This window comes from Nelumbo lutea, chromosome 2 (assembly GCF_056320005.1).
Source record: "Nelumbo lutea isolate HS-2025 chromosome 2, American lotus-T2T, whole genome shotgun sequence".
NCBI lineage: Eukaryota > Viridiplantae > Streptophyta > Magnoliopsida > Proteales > Nelumbonaceae > Nelumbo > Nelumbo lutea.
Genome location: NC_142685.1, coordinates 28,077,470 through 28,104,469, shown reverse-complemented (window position 1 = coordinate 28,104,469; position 27,000 = coordinate 28,077,470). Strand labels below are relative to the sequence as shown.

Genomic DNA, 27,000 nt, shown 5'->3' with positions numbered 1-27,000 from the left:
TATAAATTGTAAAGTTGGATTAGTTTTGCAAGGGCAAATTTGTCTTCTTATCAAACAGACTTTTAGTTGTAATGGATGCAAGCATGGATTTCAATAAAGCATATGCTTTTCTTTTTAATCAAAAGCCCACTTAAATGCAAATTTACTTATTTTCTATTGATATACTTTTACATATTATTATCAATGTAAATATGCATTGGTCTGTTATTTGTCACTGCATAAATGTAATGTTATCAAATACAGGCAAAAATTAACAGAATGCAAATTTACCTTAAACTGCGATTTACACTCCATTTGCATTGTTTCCAAATGCAGCCCAAGTTTTTTATGAGTGCAGGTTGTTCCTCAGTTATCGATCTCATCACCGACCGCCACTTGTCTGTCCATAGGAAATGACCGGTTTGAACCCTCCTTATTACTATGATATTTTTCTGTTGCTACCAATACCTCTTGTTTTGAGACTGCCACCTCAATACCATTTTCTTCAGGTGGAAGTCCCTCTTCTATAATTGATCTAGAGACGCAGAACCTAACAGAAACAGGGGGCTTCGCTCCTTATTTTGATGTCCAAAATGAAAGGAAAACAGTAAATTTTTACATTACGTGATGAATTGGCTATATACAATGGTTGTTCTAATGGTTTCAAGAGATTGGAAAAAATCAAAAGAGAAGCTCTTTCCCAGATAATGTGTTTCGGTAGAGAAATAAAAGGGAGTAGTTAGAAATCTAAAATAAGGGATAGAAAGATTGTTTTTAACAATAAGGAGGTTGCCAAAAAGTTTTCACTTCATGGGAAGACAAAGAACTTTAAAAAAACGACTGAAACTTTAGAATATAACGTACAAAAGTGGCAAACTTCTGTGAACAATCATTAGTTAATACTTCACCCCTGTTTCATCCAAAAAGTGTGAAGAAACCGCCTATGCTTCGTCCAGTATGGAGAGCAATGGGAATCGCGATTCAGAATGGTACTGGATTGTTTTCTTCCTATTTTATCAAGAATTGGAGTGGTGTTGGTTGTTCTTTCTAAATTCAGAATCATGCTGGGTTTTCTCCCTAAATTAAAAGAGCAAAAATAGGGAAATGCAAGATGGCAACTCTATAGGCTTTTAGAGGGAATTTTGCACCCCCTCTACAATTGCTCCCTTGGAGTAATGGAATACAAAGATACCACATGACTTAGCATAACATTAATTTAGTATATATATAGAAAGAGAGAGAGATTTGGTTTGATAGAAAATAAAAAAAAAATAGAAAGGAAAGTTATTAACAAATTTTGTGAGATTCTTTAAGAATTCTTCCTCAACTTCCTATATCTCTATTATCATCATTAATCAAGTTAGACATAGCCTAATAGAGTGAAGACCGAGTAGCCCTGCCTTTATGTTGAATTCATATTGTTGATTTTGTGTGCTTGCCTGAAGGCAATTAGTGGCCATTCACACATTCATTTTTGGCTTTGCCCATGGGCTTAATGGGCTGGGCTTTGCTTAGTTCTTTTTACCTAGTTTTTTGGACTGGTTTAAGGTAGTCTTGGATTTTCACATTTGATTGGCCCATGAGAATTGTACTTATCTCGATAAGTTTTTGGGCCACTTGCCTCCGGTGGGTAATTACTTTCTTACATAAGGGTAAGATGCTAAAATTTAACGAGACAAAGGCGGAACTAGTGTTGTTTCTCCAGTACTTGCATAGGTATGCCATTTTCTAAGAAAACAGGATTTTCTTTTGTTTGGGACCATTTCTGCTACATATGTATTTTTTAATGCCATGTAAGCATATTGTTGTTAGCATGAGAAAATATCAAAAAGGACATTTCCTCATACCATGCCTTTTCCAATTTCCAAGATGTGGTCTTAAGAAATGTTTTTCGAAAAATGCCCAACCAAATAGTGAGTGTTCTTTTAGAAAAAAAATAAATAAAAAAGAAAAAATGATTTTAGACATGGTACTGATTTGATATAGTTTTGTAATAAAATGGCATGGATTTCAAATACCTAAAAAATACTTATGAAAGAGGGGGAGGTGAGGGGTATTCTCACCATAGAGCTTACGTGTACCTCCTCCTTGTCTCATTTCTCACACATGTAGATATTTATTTTTAAATTAAACCATTAAAAATACAAAAAACAAAATTAAAATCCTCATGAGCCTTTATTGTCTCTCATAAAATCCATACTTACTCTCTAATAAGGACATTCTTAAATCAAGATAGGACCGGCTGCTCACATAGCACACCCCTCAAGTCATCCCCTCCATGCATTGAGAATAATCTCCCCATGACAAGTGCATTGAGGGGATGGCTTGTAGGGCGCGGTCAATGGGCAGCCAATCTGATCACTCTCTCTCTCTCTCTTAATGGTCAATGTTTGTAACATTTCCTTTTTCATTAAATTCTTAAATCTCAATTAATCTATTTTACTTCTCTCTAATAAACTAGGGGTGTAAATTAGATGGTTGGGTTAGGTTAAGGCCAACCTAAACATGTATAGTAGATATCCAAACTAATGAAAATACCCAAATTAATACGTGGGTACTTACATTAATTGAATGTAGATTTGTTTCATGGATTATTTTAGTTAAACAAATTAAATTCTTCTTTTCCCCTTAAATCTCTATTAATCCCTTTTGCATCTCTCTAATAAATTAGGGGTATAAATTAGATGGACTGGGTTAGGTTAAGGGCCAATCTAAATATAAACCCTACCCAAACTAATGTCAAAACCCAAATTTGCAAGTGAATGGATCTTCTTCTTATATAAAAGTTTAAAGAAAACATTGCTCCTTTCCATGGATTATTAAGTTTTTCCTCTGTTTTTTTTATTAATTTTGTGGAGATTTGTTTCATGGATTATTTTGGTTAGTGATAAAATACAATAAAATTAATGTGAATCTTGGTTATTTTCATCAATTCAATTCTGAAATTGTTTTTTTCTTAACTTGTTTATTGATCTCATGCTAAGCTCATCCTTTTGGCTTTATAGGGCAACACACCAGGGGGCAATCCATCCCCCAACCCCCATTGCAATGGGTTTTGATTCCAAGTCTCTCCTACTACTAGATAGAGAACCCATAAGCTAAGTCACCATCATTTGATTCTCATGCTAAATAGTTGATTCATGTGTTTCTCTATACAAGGGAATACATTTGCATCTCAATAACCAAAAAATAAAAGAAATTTATTTTTACTAATATTATATATATATCAAAATAAAAAAATATATAAATTTTGATGGACCAGTGCAGCTTTTTTTTCCTCTTAGGCTATGTTTGTTTTCGGTGCAAATGCAAATCGATGTAAAACTCCACCGTTGGTTTGCATTTACACACAATCGATGTAAAACTTCACACCCAGTTCATATTTTCAAGCATTTGTTTCCTGTGTGAAATTTACATCAATGTAAAACCTTCTAATTGGCTAACTTTTCCATCAATAATCGAAAGCTCCCATGGTCCACTAAACCCATCCATCAACTTTTCGAGGATTGAGTTTTACAATGATGATTTTTCAAATATATTTTTAAACAATAACTGTGCATGGCGGATCACCTAGTTAGATAGGCGCCAAAAACAAGAAGCTACCATAATAAAAGGAGCAAATTTCTTAAAGTATCCCTAAGATTTAAGAAATTGACTAACTCTAACCTTACTGTTTATATATTGTGTTAAGGTACTACTAAGTTTTTTGACAATTTCCATTATCGTTAAATATTTATGAAAAAAGTAAAATGTCAAATTTATCCTCTATTATTTTTTAAATTTAAAAAAATAAAACTCAATTAATAATTGATCACGGACAAATAAGAATCATCCCCCATCAGTTATTCCCCCAAAGCTTCTGTTTCAAAAGCAAAACGGTGAAGCAAGAAAGTCACAGGTACAGGTGAAGATGTGAGTTGACGGATTCCAACACGTTATTCCTAGGTGACCTGCGATCTAGAGACTAATGCTGGTATGGATTGAGTTGCAGGAGCTAAGCATATTACGGAGGAGTGTCTGATAGCTAATGGATCAACAGTTTAGCCGATGGCGTGTTCGTAGGGAGGGCCACTGAGGGCCGAAGGTGGAGAAGAGTGGAAGGCATACGGGCGTAAAGGGGAAATTGGCCCCTTGATGATTTGTATATTGATTCACCATGAATAAGGTAAGCCATTTCTAGCTAGTCATGAGTTATCCCAATTAATATTTTTAATGAGACATGACTACTAACTAATCGGATATCTCCTTGGAACGACAATGGAATATCGGTATCTTCTTGTCAACTTAAACATAAAGAAATAATAAAATTAGATATGGAATATATATACTGTATTAAGGCATCTTCTCTTTAGCTTGGTTGCCTGTATGAGTAGCAGAGAGAAGAAGATAGGTTTTCAGAAAGAAGACCTGGATTTTATCCTGGAACTACTTACTGATCATGTTCAGTTACCGTCTCTTCCTCCTTTACAGAATTATTAAACGACTTGAGAGAGGCCGAGACCACTGTGATAGGCTATGAGAACCACAACCGAATGGCCTGGGGGTTAAGAGAATGAGGAAGGTAGGAGTTTTAAAAAAGAAGGGAGAGTGAAAAGATATCCAATTCTCTCATATGGTGGAAAAAACAGAGGATTGGGGTGAATTCTGATATGCAAGAAGAAAGTGAAAAGAAGAAAAGGGTATTTTAGAAATTTTTGAAAAATATATCAGTTATATTATGAGGTTAGGGGTGCTTTAAAACAATATGTAAATAATATGAGTAAAATTAGTCAATTTTCTACTTAGTGGTATTTTAAGAAATTTGCTCTAATAAAAATGAAAGCAGAAAAATGAACAGGAGCTTGGTTCAATGAGACCACATCCTACCATGCATTGGGAACATCTCCCGTATTTATTAGTTATTATTCATTGGAGATGTTCCTAATGCACGGTGGATGTGCTTATGAGGCGCCTATTTGTGAAGAGCAGATCCTGCTTTTGGTTTGATGGGAACTTCAGTGTGTGGATAACTTTTTTATGATTATTTTAGTGTTTTGTTGTTATTATTTTTTTTTTTTGAGGGGACTAGCGATACAAGGAGATTGCCTCAAATTGAGTTGGGATTTTTGGCCAGCAAAACATGTTCTAACCTTCTACTAACTTGATCTAATATTGCATATCTCACCATGAGACCGGAACCCATTATAAAAAGTGGGACCTGCTTAGGAGTGCAAATGGATTGGATCATGATCCTATTCGATCAGAGATCCGATCCTATTTGATCGAATTTGGATCACCCGCAGTCAAATCTTTAGATCAGATTGGATTGAATCCAAAAAATCGGATCGGATTTGGATTATCCCCTATCCCATCTGATTCAATGTGTTTTATATTTATAAATATAAATATATATGATACATATATATGTTATATATTTATATATAAATATGTTATTTATATTATATTTTTATAACTTTATTATGTTATTTATTTTCTATAAAAACATGTATATATATGATGAAACTAATTAAAAAATACTTATATATTTTTTTCTTTATTTAAATTGGTATATTTTATTTTTTCTTTTAATAGTTTATTAAATTTTAAAGAAAACAAATTGGATAAAATCAAATCCAAAGATTCTATAGGATTTAAATTCAGATTGAGTTTTATCAGATCCGATTGGATCCAACATGTCGGATTCGAATCCAATCCGCTCCATTTGCGGATAATGTTGGTAGAAGGTTGAAACGTGTTTTGTTGGCAGGTGATTCATACTCCCCAAACTTATATTATGATAACGTGGCATGTTACGACTGGTCCAGTACATTGGAATATGAGTGCATCGCCACGCTCACGTGATCAGAACTGACATGGTGTATCGTAAATTCGTCATGGCCTTCGGTTACTGCTGTGCCCAATCTTAGATTAGATGAAGTGACATAAAGATGGGGGCCACAACAATAGATCGAAGGCCGTGATTTACTGATTTATGGTTTAATGCCCAAGCTGAGAACCACTTCTTAGGAAAAGTGTACTCATCGCATTCGGCCGGTGTTACGAGTAGAACTTCAACGAGTCGGACTCCCGCCATCCTGCCGCCCAAGACACAACGCTATCAACGCCACGAAAAGAACTGCCAGCACAAAAGTTTTCTGTTTTATACAAAAAAACCCTGAACTTTCATTTCAGCCCCTACTCCCTCCTCTTCCTTCGTCGCGAAGATAATCGATCAGGTCTACTCTCTTCGCTTCTTCTCTGATGAGTGAATCGTCAACGATGCAGGAAGGGGAATCGCACGATTTGTCCGATGATGCCGATTATGCGGCGTCTCAACAGCAGGTAACTGATCTCTTCTGATCTCCACCACAATTGTGGTTCCCTTTTAGGATTTCCGGTAATGTTCGAATTTCTCATCGAATTCGAAATAGGTCTAAAAAAACTCTTAAATTCGAATTGTATTGCGGTTTATCCAATCCGTGCAGGTTAATTTCCGATAGAAGATCTTTTTTTAATCATTAATTTGCCCAGAGCAGATTTTTGCAAAAATGGAAGAAAATTTGTTAACAAGAAAAAAAAAAGACCGAGATCGATTCCTATAGAAGTCCTAACTCCTAAATATATTTTCTGCTCTATTACATCGCCTGTTTTCAAGAACAATGCAACTATCTCCTACATCCAATTTGGTGGAAGATATCTCGTAAAGCATATAAAACATGTACCGACGCCAAGCATTTCTGGGAATCAAACAATTGATTGCAATTGTGAATCAGTGGCCATGTGAAGTCTAGGAAAGCTTTTAGTAATGCTCGAACATTTTAGAATGGGTACAAGTTATAATCTCAGGTAAGAGGATAAAGATGACATGGACCCTGGTCAGAATAAGCTAGAATAAGCTGCTGAAGCTGTCCCGGATATCTCACTCGTAACCAGAACCAGCACTAGCGGCAAAATCTTGAGTAGACCCATCGCAGTTATGGTAATAGATCCCAGGGAGTGGTGGCCTCCAAAGTATACTGGCATGAATAAGAGATTTAATTCAAATGCACCATGAATGTTCGAACTCCCTAGGGCTTTAGGTACCATTACACTTGCCATAAAGTGACCAATAATGTCTTTACAAATGAAAGCAAGAATGCTATTCTGTTGCCTTGAGCTTAAAAAATGTAATGATTGACAATATACACCTTTAGGGTGTTTGGTTTAGTTTACATTTATTTAGTAAACGTTTTGTACTTGTGTGGCTGCAAAACCGAGAAAAGAAATTAATGAGGGCATTTATGACACATAGGTGCCATTAGGCACCACATCAGCAAGGTGCCAATAAACGCATGTCTGTTTCAAGAGGTTCCAAAATGAAGCTTCCTAAAACGGGAGAGGCACACAGAAAAGCAAACATCTATATGTACGGATGCAATTAATGAGGCCTTTGCTGATGGGGCGCCTATGTGGCACCATTTACTCAGTAAATGTAAATGGAACCAAACACATACCTTGTGTTCTGCATCATTTTTATTTATTAACTTTTGATTTTTCTTCTCCATTTATTGAAGGGATCAACAAGTATTTCACAGAATGGTAGTGGGGGAAGAACTGTAATGAATGAAGCTGACAGAGCTCAAGTTGTTTATCAGAAGGATAATGTAACAATTCATCCAACCCAATATGCATCTGAAAGGATAAGTGGACGGCTACGACTAATCAAGCAAGGTTCTTCTCTTTTCATGGTAATACGTTTCATCCTCTTTTTTGGTTTTCCACTAATTCATTAATTCATAACTTTTATTTTCCTCCTTTTTTATATTAATTGTTGTATTTGGGTTGTGGCAGACATGGATTCCTTGCAAAGCGACTCCAAGTGGGAATGATTTAACAAGACAAAATTCAAATGCTAGGTCAGCTGAGAGAGGTCAGATAAAAAATGTGATGTTGTAAGTAAAGTGGATATTGTTGTTGCTGAGTTGTTATTTCATGGTTGTATCTTTTTTTTTGCCATACAGATAGGAATCTATATACAATTAGGCCTGTGCCATTCACTGATGTGCGATCCATACGACGACATACTCCTACCCTTGGTTGGCAATACATAATTGTTGTATTATCATCAGGTAAGCTGATGGCTATTTTCTTGTTAATTATACTTTCTATATAATTTGTTGTTACAATCTGGTCTTGGTTTACTTTTTTTTTTTTCTGATATTGGAGATAAATTATGAGGATTCTGAGTATGTTTTAGAAAAACTGTTTTCTGATTTGTTTGTGAATTTTTCTTTGGGATTTTTTTGGGCATGAAAGTGATTTTCTTGGTGGTTGCATAAATTTAACCAGATTTGTAATGTAACTGAGATGTACATAAATAGTAATTGATGATGGAAATATGGAATTTGAGGAAAATTTGAGAAGAATATGAATGGATTAAAAAAATTCTAAATAAAGATATAGGGGAGTTGAATGGGCATGCATGGGAGGGCAATGGAGAGTGGACAGACAGGCAATATTAAGTTAGAGCAAAAATGAGGCCTGGATAGGTAATCCTTGAACTTGCAATGATATTCCATTTGTAATAGTGAATACATGCAGGGTGTTTCCACTTAATAGTGAATATTAAGTGGATCAATTTAAATCTGAATGAACTTCTCTCCTTTTAATTGGAGGAAGAATGATCAATTTGTAAACATTGGAGGGTGATTCCATGGAAGTAGTTGTACAGAAAACACATAATAATGCTTTTGGCTTTTGGCATTAGGAGAAAAAAGAAATTGTGTATGGGTATATGTATCCATATACCTATAATAGAAGAAAGAGTGTCACACTCTCTCTTTTCGTCCATGATGTAATTTTCGTTTTCCAATTTGCCCTTATAAATTTCTAAAATTTGTTCTCTATTAATTATTTATGCATCAATACATCTATATAATATGCCACTAAATTTCTAATTATTTACAATAATACCATCTTATAAGACAAGTGTAATCATGATACTTTCTCCCCCTTTCATATTTGTTATTGAATATCTAACTATTTACGGTCATGCCACCACCCACCATATAAAACAAAAGCAATGAAATTCATCTCTTTCTTCTCTCTCATCTGATTCTTTTCCTCCCCCTCCTCCTTTCGCCCCCCCTCCCCCCCTAATATTTAGGATTGCTAATGGGTTGGATCTGGTTCAGGATAGCCTATACCTTTCCCGTCCAAATAAACTTTTATTTGTTCATTATTTATTTTATTAAATTAAATAAGTTATTATATATAAAATTTTATTTATTTAATTTATTTATTTAGAGATAATTTACTAACAAACTATTATTAGCCCAATATTTAGAGCTGTTAATGGGTCGGGTATGATTCAGGATAGCTTGTACTAGTTTTGTCCCAATAAAATTTTATTTATTCATTTATTTATTTTATTAAATTAAATAAATTACTATCTATAAAATTTTATTTGTTTAGTTTACTAAATTATTTTTTATTTAGAAATAATTACTATTTATGGTCATGCCACCATATAAAACAAATATTTATTTCTTTTCTCTCACTTGATTCTTTTTCTCTCAACTCTCTCTCTCTCTCTCTCTCTCTCTGCCCCCCTCGAGCCCAATATTTAGGATTGTCAATCGGTCGGGTACCAATCCCATCCCAATAAACTTTTATTTATTCATTGATTTATTTTATTAACTTAATATATTATTATCTATAAAAAATTTATTATTTAACTTACTAAATTATTTATTTATTTAGAAATAATTTGCTAACAAATTATTATCAGCCCAATATTTAGGGCTGTTAATGGGTTGGGTCTAGTTCAAGGTAGTTTGTACCAATCCTATCCCAATAAAATTTTATTTTATTCATTCATTTATTTATTTTATTAAATTAAATAAATTATTATCTATAAAATTTTATTCATTAATTTACTAAATTATTTATATATTTAGAAATAATTTACTTACAAATTATTACTATGATAAAATAGACCCAAAACCATCCCGATTAATACTCTCTCTCTCTCTCTCTCTCTCTCCCCCTAGCCCAATATTTAAAGCTATCAACAGGTCAGGTCTAGTTCGGGATAGCTTGTAACAATCCCATCCTAGTAATAAAACATTGTTTATTTATTTTGTTAAACTTATTTATTTATTTATTTGTCGCACTCTCTCTCCCCCCTGAGCTCAATATTTAGGGTTGCCAAAGGGTCGGGTCTGGTTCAAGATACCCTATACCAGTCCTGTCCTACAAACTTTTATTTATTTATTCATTTTATTTTATTAAATTAAATGAATTGTTATCTATAAATTATTTTTTATTTGATTTACCAAATTAATTATTAATTAAGAAATAATTTACTAACAAAAATTAGACCTAGAACCATCCTGATTAATACTCTCTTTTTCTCTCTCACAATACCTTCTCTCTCTCTACTCGAGTCCAATATTTAGGGCTACCAACGAGTCAACAAATTATTATTTTATCAATACCCTCTATGATGGTGCCATTTGTTGATTATTTGACAATTTTACCAAAAATCTTTATTGTTGTTATTGATTTTAATTTTATATAATAAAAATGAAAATCAAGGGAACATTGTCTCAGAATTTATGCATGGCAAGCTTGGCATTAATATTGACAACTTTTGGTCTAAATGGTTGTAATAAAAGAAACAATGCTTTGCTAATTTCTCAGAGAAAGAAGGTGATAGCATTGCTATATGCCAATTTCCTAGAGAAACAACGTTTTTATTTTCTTGGTATGATTGTCACTATATTGCTTCTAAGCATGAGATCTGTTTTTTTGTTTCCACCACTATCTAAACTTTTTTTTTTGGGTTAAAACTAAGCCTCAAACTCCAACACATACTAGGTTCAAACCAGTTAATGTACTAAAACCTTATCTCTCATTGTGTATATTTTTATTCTTATTTAATGTCGTGACACAATTTCTGCCTTTGTAGCTGCCAAGAGAAAATCTTACAGGAAAGTAAAATCTAAAAGACAAACAATGTTTGCCCAATTCATTATTATATTTTTAAGATAGCAAAATAAATCATTATTATATTTTTATTTTTACTTTATTATAACATTATTTTTTTTAATGTAACGAAAGTGATTTATCCACTCTCTAGATTTTGTTTTTTTTTTGTTGTATATTATTGACAATTATTGATTAGAACAATTATCATGTAATCAATTATTCTTTGAAGTTGTAGTAATCTTTGTACATTAGGATTATGAAAAAAAATTCATTTTTCATAATGTGACTTTTTTTCTTGGCTTTATTTTAACAAATTATCTTTCATATTAATAATTTTTACTATTATATATATATTTTCACATTAGATACACGTGTGTAGCATGTGCCCTTCTGCTAGTATACAGTATACACCTATACACATGCACATGCACATACATGTGCCAGCTGGGATAAATAGTAGTTGTTCCTAACTTCCTACCTAACACTTCAATGTACATTTCTACATGGTTCCGGGTACAATGTAAAAACCCACCCTTTTTCTATGAACTCAATTTGTGTTTTCATTGACAATTTTAAGTTTTTAACTACTATTCTGTTTCTGTCTGATCTAGAAAGGACAGGGTCAGAAATGAAACCATAGGAAGGAACCTAGGAGTAGCTCCGACAGGTGATAAAAGGAGAAAAATTAGATTGGTATGGTTTGGTCATGTCTATAGAAGACCATCTACAGCGTCCATTAGGAAAAGTGATCTGTTACAACTTGAAGGAGCTAGAGGAGCTAGGGTTCTGACTGAAAAGGGCTTGAGTGGAGGTAGAAAGAAATGATTTAAACACCAAGAATTTAATGATAGATATGGCACTGAACACAGGGGAATGGTGAAACAGGATTCATGCAGCCAACCCCATATATTTGGGACAAGGTTTAGATGATGATGATTCTGTTTCTGTCTGAGATTATAACAGCAGTAACAATCTGGTTATATATATACCAGATTTGTATATAAAAATTGTTGTTTCTCAGTCAGGAAACTATCATACTATGCCCTCAATTACATTCCTAATCTGTCTTGTTATAAGAGTTATGCTTTTGATTTCTCATAACATCTCATATTTTTACACACTAAAATACTACTATTCTGAGAGCCACCCTTGCTAAGATTCCAGATAGCCAAGACCTTGGGTAATTTCCTTAAGGGAATAAAATACCAGAGAGAAGATCAAGTTTGATCACTTTTTGTGCTTGCCTGTTAGCCTCTGTATTCCCATGCCAATCCAACCTTGAACCATTTTCTAAGACCTTATTAATTTAGACATTTTATTGTACTTGACATTGTACTGTTGCTTCTTGTTCCTATTGGGCTGCATTTTGTTCATGCATCTAGAAGTTGGTTATTTAGGTTTTGGTCATTTGTTGTAATCAATGGCACAGGGTTTTAATGTGAAAATGGATAACCAGAAGTCTTCTGCAGGACTTGCATTTCCTCCTCTATACTTCTACAATGGTGGTGTTCGTGAGTTCCTTGCTACATTAAAAGAACATGCTTTTCTTGTGAGGTTGGTTTCTCTTTGTTCTGGTTTTGTTTCCTGTTATTACTGATTTATTTCTTGATTATTTGGGTTTTGATGCAAGTCCTCTCACTAACCAAATATAAATGAGACTAAACTGGCCAGCCCAGGTTGAAACAATTATAGTTTCGGTATATAGTTGATCCAGAATGCCTAAAATTTTGGGGATAAACATCCAATACTATTGGCCTGAGAGGCCTTTCCATGTTGCTACCGTGTTGATGGGCATAAAGCTTGATAGTTATGAAGTATTAACTTTTCCCAGCAATTATGGCTAAAATAAGTTCCAAAAAACGACTTAACAAAAACAACCAATTCTTGTACAAGAGGGTTTGGAGGTATCTGGTTTCACTTTCTTTTGGATTAGTACCTGTATTTGAAATATCATAGAAATTGAGACTTTTATATGCTATTTTTAAATGCTCATTTAGTATATTCTTATTATTTTCTCAAATTTTTCTTGTTATTCCGTTTTCATTTCCCATTGTTTTCCCTTGTAGTGTTTATTTACTAATTGCTTCTGCTGATATCTTCCAGTCGATTTTGAAATAAATTTGCATACAATACATGTATATATGGCCTTTTGAAATAAAGCATATTGAGTGTAGGAATTTTCAAAACTAGGAAGACATCAGTCCTTTTAAAGTATTGGTTAAAAATGCATAACATTAAATTTAAAGTATTCTTTTCTAATTCACAATATACTATATTATGAATGATTGTATATTTAACATATGATTTTGCAAAATTTTCACTAGGTATTGTTTTAAAGGAGAAAGGTTTTGGCCATAAAGGTCATTTTTAGCTGACTTTTTATTATGTTGTGTATGGCCTTTTTTTTGATAGCAATGTACGACCAAATCTTTACTGTACTATAATGTTATAAGTGTTTCCATAGAACTTTTTTGCTGTATATGATTTTACTAACCACAGATGTGATGGTGTTGACTTAAATGGGTTGAGCTGCAGGTTAGAGCATATATAATTGTCAAGGGTGACTAGGCACCCTTGGTTGGGCATATTACTTGAACGCTCTGACTGCATATTATTAGCAGCTAGGTGTCCGTCTGAGTGATAAGATGCCTACCTAGGTGTCTGTCTTAATACATTCTATTATATAATGTATATGTATATATCATTTTTTTTGTTTTAAGGTTTGAATATTGTAATTTAAAAGATCTAACGGTTTTGAGGAGAGAAAAATAAAAGAAAGATGAGAAGGATAAGGATAGAAATTTATATTTAGTAAAGCAGCGGCTCAACCCCTTGTTTTTTCCCTTGTTCTCTATCTTAAGTTTTATTATATAAAGTTATAGCTATCTTTAGTTGCTATTTTGATATGAAAATGCTTTGTTAAATACTAATTATATTGGTGTTATTTTTGTATATATTGAAATTAATATATTTAAATACTACCGTCTTTTAGATGGTATTTAAATATATTATACTAAAAGACAATTTTTTTAGATATGATGATTTTCAATGTTTTTAGAGGAAATTTAGTGTTCTTAATAAAAAGAATTTTATTTCAATCAATGTGCATGCTTTTTGGCATATAAAACTAGGGAACTAACCTAAAATTTGTTCTTTATTTTATAAGATTCTTATCACCTAGGCAACTAGTTTCCTCACTATTGGCTAGAATTTACCTGGGCACCTTGACATCTACGAATTCATAATCTATATAAATATATTAAGCTGAAATGTGTATGTAAGAAGGCCTGAGGATGAGGGAAATGGAATTTAACAGTATTTTTTGTCTTTTTTCATAGAAATTACAAGAATGCCACTCTCTACCAACTCTCCCTCTCTCTTGCTTTTTTTTTTCTTTCAAACTTCAAGAATGCCACTCTCTCTCTCTCTTTTTCTTACAAATTACAAGAATGCCATCTCTTTCTCTCTCTCCCCTTATAAATTACATGAATGACACACTCTCTCCAACTGAGGGAGACCTCTGAGCTCGAGCCGAGCCGAGCTCGAACTTCTAAGCTCAAGCTCAAGTCTCTAATTCGAATCAAGCTCGAGCTAGACGACACCTCGACCACTAAGGGAGACCTTGGCTCGACACCTCGATCACTAAGGGAGATCTTGGCTCAGCACCTCGACAACTGAGGGAGACCTCAGCTTGGCACCTTGTCAACTAAGGGAGACCTTAGCTCGACACCTCGTCTGCTAAGGAAACCTCTGATAGACAGAAAAATCATGGTATACACTTTCGTGTACTAGCTAAAGCGTTACGTATGTCTGGTGGAGATCATATTCACTCTGGTACAGTAGTAGGTAAACTTGAAGGGGAAAGAGAAATCACCTTGGGCTTTGTTGATTTACTACGTGATGATTTTATTGAAAAGACCGAAGTCGCGGTATTTATTTCACTCAAGATTGGGTCTCTCTACCAGGTGTTCTGCCCGTGGCTTCAGGGGGTATTCACGTTTGGCATATGCCTGCTCTGACCGAGATCTTTGGGGATGATTCCGTAATAGTTTGGTGGAGGAACTTTAGGACACCCTTGGGGAAATGCACCGGGTGCCGTAGCTAATCGAGTAGCCCTAGAAGCGTGTGTACAAGCTCGTAATGAGGGACATGATCTTGCTCGTGAAGGTAATGAAATTATCCGTGAGGCTAGCAAATGGAGCCCTGAACTAGCTGCTGCTTGTGAGGTATGGAAGGAGATCAAATTCGAATTCGAAGCAATGGATACTTTGTAATCCAGTAATTTCCATTCGTTCCCTTAATTGAATTGCAATTAAACTCGGCCCAATCTTTTTCTAAAAGGATTGAGCCGAATAAAAAATGGGGATCCTATTGCATATATTTTGCATTGCATATAGATAAAGTATTTATCTAGATATTCAAGATCTTAAATACAAAATCTAAGACTATTTTTGTATCTATTATGTTATTTGTATATATTATGTTACCAAAATAGATTATCTTAAGCCACACATACATTGCGTTGGGATACGCTGAAAAAAAAGACTATTTTGAAAGCTAGTCAATGATGGCCCTCCATGGATTCTCCTATATAAGCCGCGGCTAAAGTTGCAAAAATAAGAGCTTGAATACCACTTGTAAATAATCCAAGGAACATAACAGGTATCGGAACCACTGAAGGTACTAAAGAAACAAGAACAACAACTACTAATTCATCAGCCAATATATTCCCGAAAAGTCGAAAACTAAGTGATAAAGGTTTTGTGAAATCTTCTAGGATGTTAATTGGTAAAAGGATTGGAGTTGGTTGAATGTATTTAGCGAAATAACCCAATCCTTTTTTTCTAAGACCCGCATAGAAATATGCCACTGACGTGGGTAAAGCTAAAGCAACAGTAGTATTTATATAATTCGTAGGTGCGGCTAACTCCCCATGAGGTAACTCTATGATTTTCCAAGGTAAAAGAGCCCCTGAAATGGATGTCCAAGTTATTACATATATCATGATCGATACGGAAATGGATCGAGTCATCTATTCCTTTATCCTAGAAAAGGTATTTCTATTTTGCATGGTCCAATCATTGATCCCGAAAATTTCTACAATAAATTAGGTAGGTGGCTAGTATAGTTCCCCTATCCACAATTCTGCTAGTGTACTGGAATAATTTTTTTGACATATAGGAGGAATCCCCTCGATGGGTAGAAATAGAAAAAATGAGTAAGATTTTAAACGGTTTGTTTATGTACAAAGTAACAAACATTATGATTGGATTAATAGAAGAGGGATTCTAGTTGAAGTACAGTGATGGTCCTGGCATTTGCCTAAGATCTTTGGAATTCATTTATTTCTCTCAGGGGTGGCTTGCTTCGGGTTTGGCGCATTTCATGTAACAGGTTTGTATGGTCCTGGCATATGGGTGTCCGATCCTTATGGACTAACTGGAAAAGTACAACCTGTAAATCCCGCGTGGGGTGTGGAAGGTTTTGATCCTTTTGTTCCGGGAGGAATAGCCTCTCATCATATTGCAGCAGGGACATTGGGCATATTAGCGGGTCTATTCCATTTTAGTGTCTGCCCTGTCATCTCAGCAATTGAGGGAGACCTCGGCTCGGCACCTCAGCTGCTTGAGAGACCTACAATCAAAGGTAGCCGAGATCGAACTTCCGAGCTTGAGCTCGAGCTCGAGCTCAAGTCTCTAATTCGAATCGAGCTCGAGCCTGATAATTTATGAGCGAGCCCCTGCAACGCAGGGCCCCTCTGCTAGTATATTGTTAAAATAATAAGAATGGTATGTGATATTTTTTTTTTGTAAGAGGTAATGTAATTTTATTCAACACAAAAAAACAAAAACAAACAGAAATTCAGACCCAAGAAGGCAGTCTGAAGAGCAGCCAGGATTACAATCTCCACCAGGAGCAAGACTGAAACAAAACGGGCAAGCTAAGATCTCTGAACTCCCCAGAAATGGAAATCCAAGAAATCAGCTTGCCCACAGCTCTCTGAATTACATCATCAAGACCTTTAGATCTATTACAGAAAACTCTACTATTCCTTTCAGCCCAAATGGACCACAAAACAGCAGCTGGGATTGTCTTCCACATCAGCTTTCCTCTCTTACTTAGACCCTTTAACTTCCAACTACAAAGGTGTTCCTTAACTGATCTTGGCATGATCCACCTAGCACCCAATGCTTTGAGAAAATGCATCCAAATCTGAAAGGAGAATGGACATCGAAGACATAAATGATCTGTAGTTTCTGTAGCTGTCCCACAAAGAACACAAGCTGAATCCAGAATTTGAATGCCTCTCCTCAACAGAATAGACCTGGAAAGGCATTTGTCTAGGGCCATCGTTCAAACCAGAAAATTAGATTTTGAGGGGCTCATAGAATTCCAAATCTGTGTAGCTGGGAAATCAGTATGCCCCACACTACATAATTTAGCAGCCATGAGCTTCACAGAAAAAACACCATCCGGCTTCCATTTCCAGCACCACTTATCAACCCCAAGCACATCAATCTTCTGCTTATGAAGGAGAGTCATCAGCTCCAAAAATTCATCCAGTTCCCAATCAAACAAATTCCTCCTTAAGAGAGGGGACCGAGACACTGAATCCTCAAGCAAAGAGAAGTAATGAGCCACAGTAGCCTGTTGGTTGACATCACACCTAAAAAGGTAAGGGAAGGAGCCAGCAAGGGGGCCATCCAAACACCACTTATCCTTCCAGAATTTTGTTCTATCACCTTTACACACATTCACAGAAATTCCTTCCTAGAAAATAGGAAAAATTTTCATAATTTCTTTCCACAGAGAATTGCCCCAATTTGGAGGGGGAGCTCTGATTCTCCAGTTTCCCCAATCTACCCCATACTTTATAGCAAGCATTCCTCTCAGCGAAGAATCTCCAAATCCACTTGCACAAGAGAGTAGTATTAAAATTCTTCAATTTCCTTATTCCTAGACCACCTTCAGCTTTAGGAAGAGAAACTTGATCCCAATTAACTAGATGAACCCTGTTATCCTAATCCCAGCCCCTCCAAAGGAAATTCCTCTAAAGCTGCTCCAATCTTTTAGCAACTCCAATTGGGATAGGGATCAGGGACAGGAAATAAGTTGGCAGATTTGAGAGAGTACTTTTTATCAAGGTTACCCTTCCTCCAAAAGAGAGGTATTTGGCCTTCCAAGATGATAATTTCCTCTCCAATCTTTCAATGATTGGATCCCAAATCGAAGAAGAAAGCCAATTAGCCCCCAAAGGCAGATCCAAATACTTCACAGGAAGAAAATTAGTCTTACAAGCCAATACCACAGCACACTCCTCTAAGTTACAAACCTGCCCCACTGGAATGATATAGCTTTTGTTCAAATTCACCTTTAGCCCAGAAACCACCTCAAACCAGACTAAGATTCCAAGAATGAGTTCCAACTGGGACGGAGAAGCATCTACAAAGCACAAAGTATCATCAGCAAACTAGAGAATATTGACCTTCCCCCCTCAGACAAATAGAAAAGCCTTCCCAACTGCCAGCATTAGCTGCCCTCTTACAAAACAAGGTGAGGATTTCCATCACACAGATAAAAAGCAAAGGAGAAAGAGGGTCACCCTGCCTCAGCCCCCTAGAACTTTCAAAAAAACCTGCTGATTGGCCATTAATCAAGACTAAGAACTTAGGAGAGGTTGTGCAGACTTTGATCCAATTTCTCCATTTCTGCCCAAAATTCATATGTTGCAGAACCAAATCAATGCACCTCCAGTTAACATGATCATAAGCCTTCTCAATATCTAGCTTACAAATTAAACCTGGAGCTCCTTTTCTTCTTCTTGAGTGAATTAATTCATTTGCAACGAGGACCAAATCAAGCTTCAGCTTACCAGGGACAATGGCACTTTGATTATTTGAAATAACACTTCCTAACACCCCTTTCATTCTCTCAGCAAGGACTTTAGCCAGAATCTTATAAAGAGCCTGAAAAACATTCATAATGTCTTGCTTTACAGTGTCCCAGCATTTAATGTAGAACAGATTGGTAAGGCCATCTGGACCAGGCGATTTATCAGCCGCTAGCAATGGAAATAACAGTTTTAATTTCCTCCTCCGAGAAAGGCCTCTCAATGAATAACTTCTGATCTCCACTTAACTGCTTAAATGGGAAATTTCTGGGAAAGGTCTAAAAGCCCAAGATTCTGTGTAGAGCTTTTTTTAAAAACTTGTTGCCACCACCTTTATATCAGCATCAGATTCCCCAATCTTTCCTTCCCACTCCAGCTCAGAAATAGAAGAGACTCTCAGTCTGGCATTTGGCATCTTTTGAAAAAATTGGGTATTTTTGTCCCTTTCTTTCAGCCACCTCACTTTAGCCCTCTGCCTCCACTTAATTTCATCCTCCACTGCCAATTTGTCATACCTTAGCTGTGCTTGGGATCTTTTAAGCCTGCTTTTCTCGGAAATAGGGCCAACCTCTTCAGCTGAATCAACTTCCTCAATGATACTCAATAGGGCTCGCTTTTCAGTTTTTGACTTCAAAGAATTTTCCTTCTTCCAGAGTTTTAATCTCTCTTTAACTACACCAAGTTTTCTTGCCAAGATATAAGAACAAGTACCTTCCACCTGCAAACCTCTCCACACAGCCATCAAAACTTGAGTAAAATTCACATCTTCAAACCAGGAGTTCTCCATCTTGAACGGGGCTTTGACTTTGTCTCGAAAACCACAAATCAACTGGATTGGACAGTGATCAGAAACTGGTCTAGGGAGAGCAGCCCGTCTAAAATCACGAAACAGTTCCTCCCAACTTGGAGAGACCAAGAATCTATCTAGTCTCACTAAGGTAGGAGAATATTGGTTATTCGTCCAGGTGGACCGACTACCCTGAAGAGGAAGATCCATCAGATCAAATCTGTTAATAAAGTCTGCAAACTGGAGCATCTCTCTAGATCTCCTACCTTTGGTGTTCTTTTCTTCAGCAGAAAGATAAACATTAAAATCACCTCCAATCACCCAAGGGATAGACAAATTGGCCCTCACCCCTGCCAATTCCTCCCAAACTCATTTCGGCGACTTCTATCCGTAGGGCCATAGACATTTCTAACCTGACAGACCTTATCATTAGTAAATTTCAGCACCAAAGATACTGAAAAGTTTCTGACATGAGAAGAAATAAGACTGCAGATAGAGGGATCCCAAAGAGTCAACAAACCCCCTGCACTACCCACAGCCATTTTTGCTTTCCATCCGGCCTCACCCTCCCCCCAAATACTTCTAACAATAGCAGCATCCATATACTCCAATTACTTTTGTTTCTTTTTACTACAATAGTGGTAATACCTGTAATTTATTATTGTTAGTGAGACAATTGTTTAACTTAGGAAATTTGTGCCGTAACAAGTTAATTATTATTGAGTTTTTAGTGTTAATGTAATAATTGCATGCACAATGAGCTTGTGGATTCTGAGCACAAATGATCAGTGCATCTACTGGACTAGATTTTGTTAGTTTCTTATGGAGAGTTGTATTTCCAGGTCTGCAGATGATGCAAATGTTTTTCTTGTGAACGATTTCCAGGATCCTCTCCAGGTGCAAATTTGATTGTTTTTGGTTTGGTATTATATTATCTTTCTGTTCGTAAGCTAAAAATAGGTGCTGCATAAAGTGGTTCAATTGTGTCCTTGAAAGTCATACACCAAAATGTTGTATTGTCCCATAAACAGCTTTTATGGTCGAGATTTTATGAGATTCTGCATTTGATAATTCCTAAGATATTCCATTCATTGTTTTATAACTTAGAGTAGATAGTCCAGGTCAGCTGGTCCAGGGCTTGTCTTCAAAGCATTTTTTGGCATTCATAGTGCTAGGTTTCAGAGTTGACATTGTTATGTTTGCTTTTATTTACTAAATGGTGGAATGACTAAAAAGAAATGGCTGTCTTATGTAATATGTTTTCTTTGTTCCTGTTTTTGCAAATGCTATTGCAGAAGAGCTTGTCTTCTTTGGAGTTGCCAAGGGCTGTTTCTGTTGCAAATAGCCCATCAACACTTGTTCCAGCAAGTCCATCTCCTTTTGCTGAAAGCTCAGGGAGGACTGACAGGGATTCATGTGATGGAAGTCCAAGTGCGTCTCTATATAGTGAGAAGAGCAGGCAAAGGGTTCATGATCCTGCTCATGATCTCTCAATTCAAGTACTAGAGAAATTTTCACTTCTGACAAAGTTTGCTCGCGAAACAACATCACAACTCCTTCGTGAAATTCATGGCGACAACTATGGTGCTTTTGAAAGAAAGAATGAGTTTCAGTCACTTCCAAGTAGTGTTCATGATGGAAGGTCTAATGACATAGTAAAAGTTCCCGATGAAGCTCCTGTGGCTTCTGATCCCCTGGAGGTAATATTTTGTTCCCTTTGTTAATTTTCTCAAATATCACTATTTTAATAAGAATTGTTCTGATATTCGTTTACATATAATTCATACCATGGTGAATGCCAGTGATGTTTAGACCATAGTGGGCTATGCAGCTCTTTTTGTGCACATCTCTCTTTCTCTCTCTCTCTCTCTCTCTGACGAGTAAAAACTTTTAATTGAGTAATGATCCTGACCTTTTGTGCACATCTCTTCTCACATTTTTTATTCACAAGAAAAGAACATAGTACTCAACAAAGTTTTATCCTGACCAAGGTTCAAAGTATTGATACGTATCAGCCCGTATCGGCCTGATATGTATCGTGCCAGTGGCTTCCTGGTACGCCCCTACAGGGGTTGTATCGGGTCAGCCACTGGTTCAGAGGGTGTCCGGGCCTTAAAGCGGCCCCTCTGAACCGATTTCGAAAAAAAAAAACTAAGTAAAACATAAAAAAAACCACCGACACAGGCTGATATGCCGGTAGGGCGTATCAGCCTGTGCCAATATTTAGAACCTTGATCCTGACGATCTGTAGTTGGTAAATATATTTACAGTAATCACAATTTGAGTTAGATGTAATATATTTTATGATACCCGGATTCCTATACATGTCTGTTGCACTGGTATAGACATGATGGTACTGAATACAACATCAGATACCACCTGGACATTTCTAGATATACTCTATAGCATTAACACTTTAAAATATACAAAATGGTAAATTTTAACAATAAGTAAGACTGCTTTCATTTCTGCCCTTGTCGAGTCTCCATGACCAATACGTCCCGAGTATACTGCTGGTTTTCTATATCTTGATAGCATAGAATATATTAGTTTGATGTCATATGTGCATGATTTAGAGTTTTAAGATTTAGGCACATCTTGAGAATGGGTGGCAGTAGGGGTGTCAACTGGATTAGATTTGGTTAAATCCAACCCAGTCTAATGCGAGTCCATTACAAATGGATCAGGTCCATGAAAGAATGGTAGGATCCATCTAATGGACGCCATGAAGGGTGCGGAATGGGTGGGCGAATTTCAAAGAATTTCCTACATTCTTCCAACTGGGAGTCATATTCCCTAAATTTAGAATACATTATTCAAGGATTCTACTTGAACCATAATCAAACCAGATCTGAACCTAAGGAAGCAGGAAAGATTATACCTGATCCGGAGAAACAATATCTCCCAAAATTGGTGTTCACGCCCAAAGAAGAAACCAAGATCCGCTTCTGCTGAAGATGACACGGCTGTGGATGGAACGGAACCAGCAGGGTGCGTCCTACACACTGGATTCTTCGCAAGAATCCTCTGGAAACCTTGAACACCGAATCTTTTTGGTCTTTCTTGCAAGACTGTTGTCAAGAACTGATTTCTTGATTTCCTGTTGCTACAAAGATCCAATCTTCCAATAAGGAATGGCGGCTGTTGGAGGAGGAGAAATCCAGGGACAAAGAGGGCAGAACTGTCTCTTCTCTTTGGAGTCTGTGAGAGATCAAATCTCAATTCGCAGGAGGTGTCTCTTGCATACAAAACCCTAGTTCGAAATCTGATATTTCTGTTAGGGTTTTCTCCTCTTTTTTCTTGATTAAGAAACCTCCCAATATTTTGGGAGTTATCCCAATCCAAATCAGTATTTGGATAGGGGATAATCTTAATCCTATCTGCAGATTAAGTTAGTTAATTCCTGATCTTATCAGGAGGTTACCAGATTCAAATCTAATTTGAATTTGGTCTCTTAGAGTGGATAAGGTTAAAGACCCAATCCTTTTACTAACATTAATCTCAGATTCGCCCCATGAACAGGTGATCATATCAGCCCAGTTCGAAATGGGCTTTTGGCCCATTAAGTGTTCAGTGTTTATCCAGTTTCCAATCTGCTGTCCAGTTGGGCTTCTTTGTATGGCGTGGGACCCAAGCATTGATCTATACACCAGCCACATGGGTTCGGCCCAACTTTTATTACAAGGCCCAGCCGAATTCACTAAAAGACTCAGTGACCCCCTTGAGCCCATCACATGGACCCTATGGGCCCAACACTTACATTAAGTGGTCCCTGGGCTAAGCCATCTTATAAAAACCCAGGGACTGTGGGCAGGTGCAAGATTAGCCCATCAGGTATTTCTCAGCCCTTAATGATCAAGCACTGCCCGACAAGAGAAGACCTCTCTCCCGGCTGCAAGGAACAGTGCCGCACTCTCTACTCACATGGATCCCAGGAATTAAAACCTTTTGCAAATCTTTTGAAACCGTACATATACATATATATATATATATATATATAAATTTTGCAAAACAAAATTCCAACGATTGAAATCAACTGCCGGCAGTTTGGTTTCCATCATAGAGAGTTCATTCCCGATCATTACCATTGTTCGACAAAGGGGCTGATTCTGTCACTATGATCACTCACTTAGATGAATTCTCAGACTGCCCCAACATGTCCAGGTTTTGGCCCCCACTAAGGATCTCACTGATTGACACATCAAAGACAGCTCGATCCGATACCTAGTGATGTGTCATAATCGAGTCTAGGGGTCAGGTGTAAATTTCCAGTTTTGCCCATCTGTCTCCAAGGTCTAGGGCAATACTGAAAATTTGGTCCGGTTCAAGGGTTCAAGCAATTCCATACTACATGTGCCTTGGGTCTTACCCTGATGACCGAAACAAGCCATCCCAACACTTGGTGGCACATCAGTATCAGCCTTGGCAGGATAAATCTCCCCAGACTTATCCAATGGCTGTGAACATTTAAAACTAACACAAGTTTCTATAAGTGTCCAGTTTTATGGTCTTACACAGAATTATACCAAACAACATGAATCAAACATGCACTTTAATTTATTTCCACTAAATAACAAAAGTACATCAAATCCGATTGAAGCTAAGGGCATACAAGACTATCTAACAGTCCAATCCAATCCAATGAATATTTTGGACCATTTTGGATTGGTCCAATACAATGTTTGGACTGTCCAGTCTGTTCAAATTTGTTTTAATTTAGATTAATTCTAACCGAAACCTGGTCCATTGGAACCTATATTCTTATCATCTATCAATGGACCAGATAGTGGCTCAATCCAACCCAATCCAATATAAATTCATTACATATGGATTAGGTCCAATCCAATCCAATAAACACTTTGGACCGTTAAGTCAGGACTGGTCCAATTCAATATGCCTTGTTGGTCTGTCCCATCCGTCCAAATTGGTTATGGTTTGGATGGGGTCCAATCCAAAACCAGTCCATTGACACCCTTAGGTGGCAGCATTTGTATTAATACATGTCAAAAAGTAGTTTTCATAAGTTGAAAATTTGTAATGACAATGATCCTCTAATTCAAAAAAACAAGTAGGTGAAGAGCTGCCAGTATACAAAGGTCCTTCCCTCCAATCCAAATTGCTAGGAGTCTATCTAGTTTCAGTGAAGTTGGCAACAAAAGTTTTTCTAGCTCATTAAGAAAATGAGCTACCTACACCAATGTTTTGTCTGATGGCATTTTCTGAATTACCTTGCATGAATCATGACAAGATGTAATATTGAGGTGCACAATTGCTAATGAATCGTGCTTATTAACTAATATTGCTCCATTTTGTTCTTGTAATTAAATAGCATGCTTTTTTTTTTAATATATGGTGTAAGGATTATATTGATATATGGCAAAGAGGGAAGAACCTGACATATACTTCATATATATATATATATATTGCAATAATTAGAAAGAGAAAGACTTTTCTTTTCTAATTCCACAAAGACTGCATTGGTTGTCCATGGTCTTTTTTTCTTTTTTGGTCAATAACACTTTCATTGATTCATCAATAGAAGATTTACAAAAGGAAGACGAACACGCTTATCTTCCAAGAGCAACAAAGAATCTCAAGAAAAGGAAAAAGAAAGAAAACACATTAAAGTTACAGCTTGGCCCAAAAAAGTGAACCCCTTCATTTTAACTGTCTATTGGATTTCGGTCCATTAAAAGCTTATCCCTCTTCATTTTAACTCATTATAATTGCATGATTGGATTGTTAATAAAATTACAAACTTCTACTCCAGGACTGTCTGATGCAGACCTCTGCCCTTGTTAAACAGAAAATTCCATGTAAGAAACAAAACCATGGTGAAGAAGCTGCCACCAAAGTGGGAACTTTTGAGCTTGTCAATTGTAAGGAGGTATTTGGAAGGGGCCTTTAGTTTTATTTAAGTAGTATGGCTGTATGTTTTGTTTTGAGTATGATGTTTTTAATAAATTTGGAACACTAGGTTATAAAGACATCAAAGAGAGCTTATTTTCTCTTCTGATCTAGAGTCATAATTTATGCATTTTAACTAGAATATAGGTAACTGGTTATGATCCTTCATCTTCATAAATGTAAGCACTATTTATATATTGTATAAGTGTATAGGGAAGATGTGAGAATTATTTATGGAACATTGAGGTGATCTAGTTGCAATGGACATGCTTAATAAGTTTTAAGCTTGTTGTTATCATAATTTCTTAGGATATTATATAGGATACATTTTATGAAATGGTCACTTGGTCATGGAAATTTCTAGTGATCACATGGCCCAACTAAATGCTAATAAAGGTTCAACTAAGAGCCCAAATGGGATGACATCAGTTGATTTGATGTGCTGTAGGATTCCAGATTGAATTCTATACTGCTTGACCAAGTTGTGGTGAGTCTCATTACATGCTTTACTTCTCAAGTTCTGTAATTAAGTGATTGAATCAATAAATATTCCTATAATTTTGACACCTATGAAATTTCAACATAAAATCTCTCTGTCCACATCTTTCCCCAAGTGATTTCTGCAAAAGGAACATTTTAGACCTTCTGGAAAGGGAAAAAACAGCAGCAAGGTTCAAAATTTCGCAATGTATCAGCCTGTATTGACTGATACATATCATATCCTTAAGGGGTTGGCACGGGAAACACTACAAAATCCTTTGTATCTTGTCTTCTTCTCGTGCTGACCCCGTATCGTGACCGTATCAGGGTGTATCGTGACCATATCGTAGTCGTATCAGGGTGTATTGGCTGATACAGTATGACTTTCCTATATAGGCAAAAGACGGATTAAAAAACCTTTGAGAAAGAAGGCTTCTAACTCTCTCCAAAAGCCTGCTTTCTATCCCAAACTCACCATATCATCCCTACACATTCTTGGGATGCAAGATCGTTAAAAAATACCCAAAAACAACCTCCAAAAATCATTTTTTTAAAGTTTTTTTAACTTTTTTCAAAAATTGCAATAATAGGTATTTTTTCAATTTATTTGATAATATGTTGCAATATTTTGTGTTTTTTTTTGTTTTTGTTTTGATGATTGGAAATGCTTTTATATACATTGATATACTCTCCTTGTATTGAAAATCCTATATTTTTCTGTGCTTTAAATAGATCTATGTAATTTTTTAAGTAAATTCAGAAAAATATAAAATAACAAAAAAAGAATTTTATAGTTTTGGTTAATCTACCCATGAAGGATAATTATGTCATAGATCTATGGATGATCTACGATATCCATAGATTTATTGAAATTATTTATACAATATTCTTTTTTTTATTTTTGTAATTTTTGGAATAAAAAATATTTATTTTTTTCATTTTCAGTATGGTCTAACATAAAGATTTATTGTGTTGTAGATCTATGGATGATCTACTATATCCATAG

General features: G+C 35.9%; 1 protein-coding gene across 1 annotated transcript in view; it reads left to right on the top strand.

The window, feature by feature from the left end:
* The first annotated feature begins 6,014 nt into the window (after positions 1-6,014).
* LOC148869447 (RabGAP/TBC domain-containing protein) overlaps positions 6,015-27,000 on the top strand; it is a 32,328-nt gene continuing 11,342 nt past the window's right edge. The window contains exons 1-8 of the mRNA XM_088969910.1: positions 6,015-6,300; positions 7,512-7,685; positions 7,789-7,867; positions 7,959-8,066; positions 12,399-12,483; positions 20,450-20,504; positions 20,903-21,307; positions 25,378-25,494. Coding sequence (XP_088826036.1) covers positions 6,220-6,300; positions 7,512-7,685; positions 7,789-7,867; positions 7,959-8,066; positions 12,399-12,483; positions 20,450-20,504; positions 20,903-21,307; positions 25,378-25,494 — 1,104 coding nt within the window. The 5' untranslated portion in view covers positions 6,015-6,219. The remainder of the gene's footprint in view (positions 6,301-7,511; positions 7,686-7,788; positions 7,868-7,958; positions 8,067-12,398; positions 12,484-20,449; positions 20,505-20,902; positions 21,308-25,377; positions 25,495-27,000) is intronic.